The 9,909-nt window shown below is 43.7% G+C and overlaps 1 protein-coding gene across 1 annotated transcript in view; it reads left to right on the top strand.

Annotated features, from left to right (window-relative positions):
* The window catches only part of ASAP1 (ArfGAP with SH3 domain, ankyrin repeat and PH domain 1), a 329,695-nt gene that overhangs the window by 305,265 nt on the left and 14,521 nt on the right, over positions 1 to 9,909 (top strand). The window contains 3 exon segments of the mRNA XM_040354975.1: positions 519 to 747; positions 6,527 to 6,688; positions 9,077 to 9,146. Of these exon segments, the coding sequence (XP_040210909.1) occupies positions 519 to 747; positions 6,527 to 6,688; positions 9,077 to 9,146 (461 nt within the window).

Raw genomic sequence — 9,909 nt, 5'->3', positions numbered from 1 at the left:
TTGGGCGTGCAAAATTATTCAGCCCCCTTAAGTTAATACTTTGTAGCGCCACCTTTTGCTGCGAATACAGCTGTAAGTCGCTTGGGGTATGTCACTATCAGTTTTGCACATCAAGAGACTGAAATTTTTGCCCATTCCTCCTTGCTAAACAGCTCGAGCTCAGTGAGGTTGGATGGAGAGCGTTTGTGAACAGCAGTTTTCAGTTCTTTCCACAGATTCTCGATTGGATTCAGGTCTGGACTTTGACTTGGCCATTCTAACACCTTCATGATTGTGTCCCACTTGTTGATTCTTCAAAAATAATTACAGTTTTATATCTTTATGTTTGAAGCCTGAAATGTGGTAAAAGGTCGCAAAGTTCAAGGGGGCCGAATACTTTCGCAAGGCACTGTACATGGTCACGTTAGCCATGAAATCTGGGACAACCACTGTGTTATTAAGTGCTATTGTACAGACTTCAGTAATAGAATCTCAACAGTGTGTTTAACTAGCTTTTCTCTTCTTCTTCATCCCAAAAGCCTAGTCCAATCAAGAAGGAGCGCTCACCAAGGCCGCAAAGCTTTTGCCATTCATCTAGTATTTCCCCCCAAGACAAGTTGTTGCCTGGGTTCAGTACTCCACGGGATAAGCAGAGATTGTCTTACGGAGCCTTCACTAACCAGATCTTCATGTCCACCAGCACAGACTCGCCAACGTCTCCCCTAACCGACGCACCACCACTCCCGCCTAGGAATGCAGGCGGAAAAGGTATCTTTAGAACTTTTCACTTACGTCTCTATAAAAGCAATAACGTTCGCAAACTATGAACCTGATGGGTGTAACATTTTGTTTATTAATCCATTTAGTACCATGTTCTAAAAATTCAACTTCCAATATCACCTAATATGTCAGGTCCTTGGACATTTCATTTCTGCCTCCTGTTTCTTCGAGATTGATTCCAGTGGTGAGGTCATTTTAGTTTTGGGCGAGTCTCATGGCCCAAGTGGGAGAAGACAGCGATTGTTGCTAGCGACTGTAGTAGTGAATCTGTAAGGGCCCTTTCACACGGAGCGGATCAGTAATGATCCGCTCCGTGTGTCCTCTTTGCTCAGCGTGGATCCTCCGTAAAATCCCCGCTGAGCTGGCAGCTGACAGGACGGTCCCTGCACACTGTGCAGGGACCGCCCTGTGTTTCCTCCGCTCTCCCCTATGGGGGATCGGATGAACACGGACCATATGTCCGTGTTCATCCGGCAGACGGAAGAAAAATAGGATTTCTTCCGTCTGCAAATGCAGATCTTTGCGGAGGCGGACAAATTACGGGTGTCAGCGGATGTTCATCCGCTGACACCCGTAATAACATAGGGACCCATGTCCCGTTTTCATCCGCAAACGGACGGATGAAAATGCGGACATACGGTCCGCTAGTGTGAAAGGGTCCTGAGGGCCCTTTCACACGTACGGACAAACGGTCCGTTTTTTACAAGTCCGTTTACGGACTTGTAATGTATCCCTATGGGATTGCAGATGTTAGCGGATGATGCATCCGCTAACGTCCGCAAAGATCCGCTTTTGCGGACGGAAGAAAACACTATTTTTCTTCCGTCCGGCGGAAGGATCGGATGAATACGGACACACGGTCCGTATTCATCCGATTCCCCATAGGGGAGAGCGGAGGAAAGACAGGGCGGTCTCTGCACAGTGTGCGGGGACCGCCCTGTCCGCCGACAGCTCAGCGGAGATTTACGGATGATCCCCGCTGAGCCGACGGACACACACGGGGTGGATCAATACGGATCCGCTCCGTGTGAAAGAGCCCTTAGCCTGCCCACACAAGGCTCGAATCTCAGATGGTTCCTGCTGAACCGACAAAGATTCGAACCATCTATGGCCGACCTTAGTCTAACCATGGAATCACGAGAAAGCTTTGGGACCCCAAATTTTGGAGAAGAAGCTCCAGCACTTTGCAGTAGTGCATTTTTGCAGACTTTAAATCCTCAGCTTTCTAAGAGACCCCATGATGAGGCCCATTGACATTATATTCATCTAGGCAAGCATGCCAGATGTTGGGGTGTAGGGTGAGTATTCTACCCCATTTCACATAGGGGAAGGCTGCAATAAAGGCAAACCTTGCATTTTGTAATACAAAATTTGCTTTAAAGGCTTGTGTATACCAGTGTTAATTTTGTTGACTAAAATATTTTCGTTGACTAAATGAATACTATTTTAGTTGACTAAATACGACTAAAACGATTGAGATTACTAAAATACAACTAAAACGAAAATGGCATTTTAGTCAAAAGACCAAAATATGACTAAAACTAAAATAACATTTTAGTCATAAGACTATGACTAAAGCTAAATAGAAATTTTACGTCAAAATGAACACTGCACTACTACCTAGGAATATGTAGGGGTCATCTACTAAGCTATGAAAGAAAACAAGAAAAAGAAAATGGCTTTTCTTATTTAATTTGTTTATTAATATTTAATGTTGGTAATATATTCAGGTATTATGTGCAATGGCATTATAGCTAAAAGAGTTTACAGTTTGTTTTTTTGGGGGGGGGGGGGGGGGGTTGTACTTCTGCTTGTCAAAAAGTAATATTTTTGTTTATTTATGAAACTTGGTTTTATTTATAGCAAATGCTAAATCTGTGTCTGTAGTTCATGTTCACACCGTAATACCACAAATAATATGTTATTAGATTTTTATATGAGTTTGGCAATTGTAAAGAAATGCTTAAATAATGCATTCAAATTTAACTTCCAAAAACCTTGGATTGCGAGCATAATTCATTCCAGAAACATGCTTGTAATCCAAAGAACTCTTATATCAAAGCACATTTCCCCATAAGAAATAATGGAAACTCAGATGATTAGTTCCACAACCATTTATTCCTTGGTCCTTCAGTTTAGAGTCCATATCAAAAGATTATAGCAATGTGATAGGTTGTTAAAACGGGGGGGAACCAATGCGCAAAAACCACTCTAACCAAGGGCACTAAACTATATACTAAACAGAATATTACAAACAACAGCAGCTGCCACTACCAATGGTGCTCACACACCGAAAATAATATGTAAAAGAGGGGGTGCAATGGCGCTTGCTATAGGAGATCACAAACTAATAAATAAATAATAAGGTGCTAGTCCAAAATAAAAAGTGTTCCAAGGTGGGACCTACGGAAATAGGAGTGGAACACTTTTTATTTTGGACTAGCACCTTATTATTTATTATTTATTTATTAGTTTGTGATCTCCTATAGCAAGCGCCATTGCACCCCCTATTTTACAATGTGATAGGTTGTGTAACCATAAAATGTCCATCCACAAGGGCATTTGAAGAAAAATCCAGCAGGTGCTACAGAGTATAAAAGAGAAGCGTGGGAACCTCTAAGAGCCGGTTCACACTGGGGCGGCACAACTTTGGAGGCGACTCGGCAAGGCGATCTCAAGACGACTTTAGAGGCGACTTGCAAAATGACTTTGTATTGAAGTCAATGCAAGTGGTACAAGAACCTTTTTCTAAGTCTGAGCGACTTGAGTCGCTCCTATTAGAACGGTTCCATTGAACAGAGTGGAGCGCGACTTGTCAAGTGGCTGAGTCGCCTGACGAGTCGCCCCTGAGTGAACCGGCTCTAAGTGTAGAAATAAGTTGCTAAATGTTGTACCTTCATTAAATGCAACCATATTTCTACACTTGGAGGCGCCGCTCTTCTCTTTTATACTCAGTTGTGACCAGGGCTTTTTTTTCTCAAATAATAGGTGCTGGAACTCGACCACGACCCCCCAAAACCCCTCCACCCACACACACCCTCCAAATCACATGAAAAAGTGGGTGTGGTCAGTCAAATTTCACGAACAGTAGGGGAGGGTCCTAAAGAGGCATTAAATACCAGGATAGCATTACATACAGAGTGCAGAGTTCAGGGGGATTTTGACACAGAGTGCAGAGCTGTTACTTGTAAACACAGAAACCAAACTTCTGTGTTTACAAGAGATTGTGGTGAGCAGCCCCCTCTCCCCCAAAGGGTCTGAGCCAGAGGTGGTGGAGCCGAGTTCCACCAAGTTCCCAGTGGAAAAAAAACCCTGGTTGTGACATAACGCTACTTGTATATCAAGTCAAATATTTTTTTTTTCATTTGCCTGTCTTGTAAAACGCTCTCAAACCAAGGTTTTGCTGTATACCAATTCGAATTTAGTTGACTTAAATACGGCTAAAATAAAATGACATTTTAGTCAAAAGACTATAACTAAAAATAAATTGAAATTTGATGTCAAAATGAACACTTTTGTGTATCCGCATCACTGTTTAACTGTTTGCATTGAGACACAAATGGCTATCTGACCTACTTTGCCAAAAATCTGGATGCATGTCAATAGGGCCTAGGCCAGTGATGGCAAATTTTGGCACCCCAGATGTTTTGGAACTACATTTTCCATGATGCTCCACTACACTGCAGAGTGCATGAGAATCATGGGAGATGTAGTTCCAAAACATCTGGGGTGCCAAGGTTCACCATCACTGCCCTAGGGTATCCAAACAAATGCAAAGCAAGTGATGGACAACCTCAGAACTGTCATCTGCACTGAAATATTTAGGTAAATAGGAACCTGCTGACCTGCAATGCACTTTAAACGCAGGAAAACACCACCTGTGTACACAGGCCCTAAATCAGGCTTTCTGTATGTGGGAGGACAGCAAGGAGCCTGCAGTGGTTGTGTTTAATAATTGATCACTTGGATCACATTGGGATTGGTTGGGGTGGTTTTCTCCAAGGTTGCAAATTATGTTTGAAATATACCTTAACTTCTTCAGACCCGCGCTATAGTCGAATGACGGCTACAGCGCGGATCTGAAAATCCAACTTGACGTCCGCCCCTTTGGGCGTTCCCCACGCGCGCTCCAGAGCGCGCAGCGGGGAAACTCTGTGTTGGCCGTGTCCCTTGGACACAGCCAATTACAGTTCGCCGCGAACGGCCAATCAGAGTGGCCATTTGCGATGCGATCTGTGCGGCCAATGAGAGATGATCTCATATGTTAACATATGAGATCATCTCTCATTGCCGTTTTACACAGAGACAGCGGTGCTGTCTCTGGAGAGGAGACCGATCTGTGTCCCTTGTACATAGGAACACAGATCGGTCACCCCCCCAGTCACCCCCCTCCACCTACAGTTAGAACACAATGCAGGGATACATTTAACCCCTTCCTCACCCCCTAGTGTTAACCCCTTCAATGCCAGTCACATTTATACTGTAATTAGTGCATATTTATAGCACTGATCGCAGTATAAATGTGAATGGCGCCAAAAATGTGTCAAAAGTGTCTGATGTGTCCGCCATAACGTCGCAGTCCCAATAAAAATCGCAGATCGCGGCCATTTCTAGGAAAAAAATATATATATAATTCTGTCCCCTATTTTGTAGGCGCTATAACTTTTGCGCAAACCAGTCGCTTATTTCGATTTTTTTTTTTTTTTCAAAAATATGTAGAAGAATACGTATCGGCCTAAACTGAGGAAAAAAAATGTTTTTTTTTTTTTTTAAATTGGGATATTTATTATAGCAACAAGTAAAAAATATTGTATTTTTTTTCAAAATTATCGCTCTTTTTTGTTTATAGCGCAAAAAATAAAAACCGCACAGGCGATCAAATACCACCAAAAAAAAACTCTACTTGTGGGGAAAAAAGGACGTCAATTTTGTTTGGGAGCCACGTCGCACGACCACGCAATTGTTAGTTAAAGTGACACAGTGCCGAAAGCTGAAATTTCACCTGGGCAGGAGGGGGGTATATGTGCCCAGTAAGCAAGTGGTTAAAGGGTTTGAGGATGTAATGAACATGTATAGAAATAGTTTAAAGTGGTTGTAAACACAACACACTTCTTGCTACAGGTAAGCCTATAATAAGGCTTACCTGTAGCTACCGTGGATATCTCCTAAACCTACACGGTTTAGGAGATATCCCCTGTGTGTGCATGTGCCAAAGTCATCGGCACATGCGCACTGAAGCAATGGCATGTCGTTGCTTCAGTTGGACTGTGCCCTTTTCGGCGGCTCCCGTGCGCAATCACAGCGCCGGAGCCCTGCGATACCCGGAAATAACTTCGGGATTGATGTCAGCGGCTGGTGCTGTGTATGGGCACCGAAGCGAGGGCTTCAATTTCAGGTGGGTATTACATAATTAGCTAGTATGCTATGCATACTAGCTCATTATGCCTTTGTCTTGCAGGTGTTTTGTTTTTTATATTTTTTGTCACTAAGGGTTTACAACCACTTTGACTTTTGCCTTTGTGAACTTAAACTTTAAAAAGGGGGAAAAAGAAACTTGAAAAGCGTTCTGCAATCTATTTTTTTTTATTTATTTATGAAGGTGAAAAGGTTAATGGCATAAGAATAATACTGCAAAATATTTAGCCACAGAGTTTTGCTTTCACTCGTTTGCTGACTCGGCAGATGAACTGAATGTTGGTAGGTGTGCATGTAGGACCTGGTGTGCTACTCACCCATCATAAGTAAGATGTTTTGTATACTTTTCCAGTTACATCTGGTCCTACTTCAGCCTTCCCTTTAAGCACCCAATCCCCTAGTGGCAGCTTCACATTATCCAAGAAGAAAGCTCCTCCCCCACCCCCTGGACACAAACGAACTCTCTCCGATCCACCCAGCCCTCTACCTCATAGTAGGGGGTCAGTCCCTTGGGGTGAGTTGTCACATTTTGATTGGCGGGACTTTGTGTCTCTGATCTCCGCTTTACTCCTACTTCCTGTATGCAGCACACGCCTGTCCCTTTTACTTTCCTTTTTTACCTTCCTGCTCCTATGCAGCTTATTGCTTCAAGGGATATACTTGACGGTGAATGCTTTAGGCTTACAAACAGCAAATGTTTGATAAAGTGACCCCTTGGTGTATTTTACACCCAGGGCCACTATACGGCAAAATAATTTTCAATAATCCTAATGAAACGGATTTGAATAAATGTGGGCAGAAAGGAAATGCAGACAGTGAAAATTGTTCTATTTTCCCACATTGGTGGTCAGTGTAGCTCCCCATATCTTGGTGATCGGTGGGACAGGTGCCCCGTTGGTGTGTCCCCTCACATTGGTAGAAGAAGGCTGGTACTGGTTGTCTTTGGGAGAAGTGTCACCTTAAAGCGGAGGTTCACCCTAATAACATGTATATCTGACCAACTCCCTTTTATTCGTAACAAGTACTGTCTGCAATTAGTTTTTTATGCTGTACGTACCTTGTAATCCATTTTTTTTCAATCTACTTCTCCCCGCGGGAGTAGGCGTTTCTATGCCTAGGGGGATTGTCATCTGGGAGGTCGCCCAGAAGATTGATGTCTGTTCCACCCGGTGGATAAGGCCCCTCCCCCCGTATTGCGTAGGAGCGCAAGAGTTACGGGGTTTCCGAAAGAAGCCGAACATGCAGAGCGCAGGCGCCTTATAGAGCCGACTCGCATCTCTGCATGTTCGGCTTTTTTTTTCGCTACACCAATTCTCCATAAAAGTAATAGGGTTTGTGCCTTCACATTGCTCCGGAAGGCCTACTACTCTCACATTGTTTCTCCGCAGTCTGTTTTCCATTGCGTCTAACTTGGCGGCTTGGAGGTCTGTTAACTCCTGTAGCCCTTTGAGGTTCCCCCTTTAATGGAAACAGCATATCTTCAACTGCACTTAACCTTTCTTCCAGAGCATTCATTCTTGCAACAGTCCTATGTAGCTCCTGACTCATGGATAACAATTCTTCCTTTAAACTCATTAACTGAGTGTCAAAATTGACCATATAGTCCTTGCATTTTTTTCGGAAACCCTGTAACTCGTGCGTGCCTACGCAATACGGGGGGCGGGGCCTTATCCGCCGGGGGGAACAGACGTCAATCATCTGGGCAACTTCCCAGATGACAATCCCCCTAGTCATAGAAACGCCCACTCCCGCGGGAGAAGTAGATTGAAAAGATGGATTACAAGGTACGTAAAGCATAAAAAAATAATAATTGCGGACATTACTTGTTACAAATATAAGGGAGTTGGTCAGATATACATGCTATTAGGGTGAACCTCCGCTTTAATGGTCACCTTTTACTGGGAGAAGGACCCCATTAAAATGGCGGTATGTGGGGGAAAAAAGATCATTGGTGTGAGTGGTAGCTTATCCGCAAGTCAGAGAAAACCCCTTGCAACCTTTGGAGTAATGCTAGGGATCCACAGGACCCTGGTTCAGAGAGACTGGACTAGCAGGTAGTAATACAATTTGCAAATAAAAATAAAAATTGCAATATGTGTAATATACCTTGTTTGAGTTTGGCTGCCATGTTAACCGTCACATAGAGTAGAACCAAAATGAGGACAATTTAAAAATGTTCAATCTTCTTCCTTCAAAATATGATAAATCTGGTTATTTTTTTATTTGGATTAAATTGCTTTAAAAAAATAATAATAATAATCCAATGCGCCCTTTCCTGGAACTACTGCAGCTTGGATGAGTAGCAGACCCCGTATTTTCAACTAAGCTACTCCAAACATTTACAAGACATTGAGTGCATCCCTTTAACAAGAAAAACTTACAACAAATCCTAGCATTTGTCTTTCAGGCCCCGTACACACGTCCGAGGAACTCGACGGGCAAAACTCATCGTTTTGCTCGTCGAGTTCTGTGTGAAGCCGCCGAGGATCTCGGCAAGCCAACTTTCCTCATTGAACAACGAGGAAATAGAGAACTCTATTTGGCTCGACGAGGAACTCGTCGGCTTCCTCGGCCAAAAGTGTACACACGGCCGGGTTTCTCGGCAGAATTCAGCTCCGATCGAGTTTCTGGCTGAATTCTGCCGAGAAACTCGGTCGTGTGTACGGGGCCTCAGAATAACATCCCTTTAATTGTGACTCCATACTACAAATGCCCCTTCGGTGGCAATAGAAAACTGCTAGCATTGCTTGTGAACCTTCTTATTTTCCCCTGCACTTTTCAGTCTTTTATCTCCTTTACTTTAAGGGGCTTCTTTGTGTTCCCTGATTTATTTATTTTCTTTTGGTAACAATTTTACTTACATTCTGTTAACTGTCATTAGTTGTGTACATTTTCTCACCAGGTAATGACACAGGCTCTACCCCACTGGATAAACCCATCAACAAGTTTGAAAGGCTTTCCCACTCTGCCAGGTACGTGATATGAAGTAAAATTATCTCTCCATTTTTATTAGAAGAAAAATGTTTAATGCCAATTTAACACATGCAAATGTGCCCAACAGTAATTGACCCACAATGTTGCCTTAAAATATAGTATGCTTACCTGAACCTCCTCTTCTGGGGCTGTGGGCTCCTCCTCATCTGTGTGTGCCCCCATAGCAAGCTGCATACTATGGGGACGAACATGCGGGTGTGCTCCTGAGCCCTGCTGTGTGCCTTCATAGACACAGCACAGCTCAGCCTTGAATTACACCCCCCCCCCTTTTTATGTGTCAGGTTTACTTCAAAGGACAACTAAAGTTGCTGCTTGTCCTTTAATTTGTCCTTTTAAAGTGGATGTAAACCCTCTCTCATCCTTTCTAAACTACTGCCATAGTGCTGATCTATAAGGATATACATGCCTCCTGCATGTATCCTCACCTGGCAAATGTCTCCCCTCTGTCTGTTATAAGAACTGAAAAACTGCAGATTCTGTGGGTGGATCTGTTGTCCGGAGCTCGGTGGGTAGAGTCGTGATGTCAGTAGACTCCCCGCCCTCCTCTACACTCCCCTTGTCAACATGCATTTTGTCCTATGTATTACATACAGGGCCGCTGATAGGGGGGGGGATCACCAGTCCTCCTGTAGGGGGCCCGGGCTCACAGGGGGCCCAAGGGAATCAGTGCGGTCGGATGGAGGGGCAATTACAGGATGCCCTATGTGACTCTCTGCAGCATTTGAAAATCAGTTTCTCCCC

Source organism: Rana temporaria, chromosome 5, assembly GCF_905171775.1.
Source record: "Rana temporaria chromosome 5, aRanTem1.1, whole genome shotgun sequence".
Lineage (NCBI taxonomy): Eukaryota > Metazoa > Chordata > Amphibia > Anura > Ranidae > Rana > Rana temporaria.
Note: the sequence above shows the minus strand (reverse complement) of the source record. Positions and strands in the feature narration are given on the sequence as shown.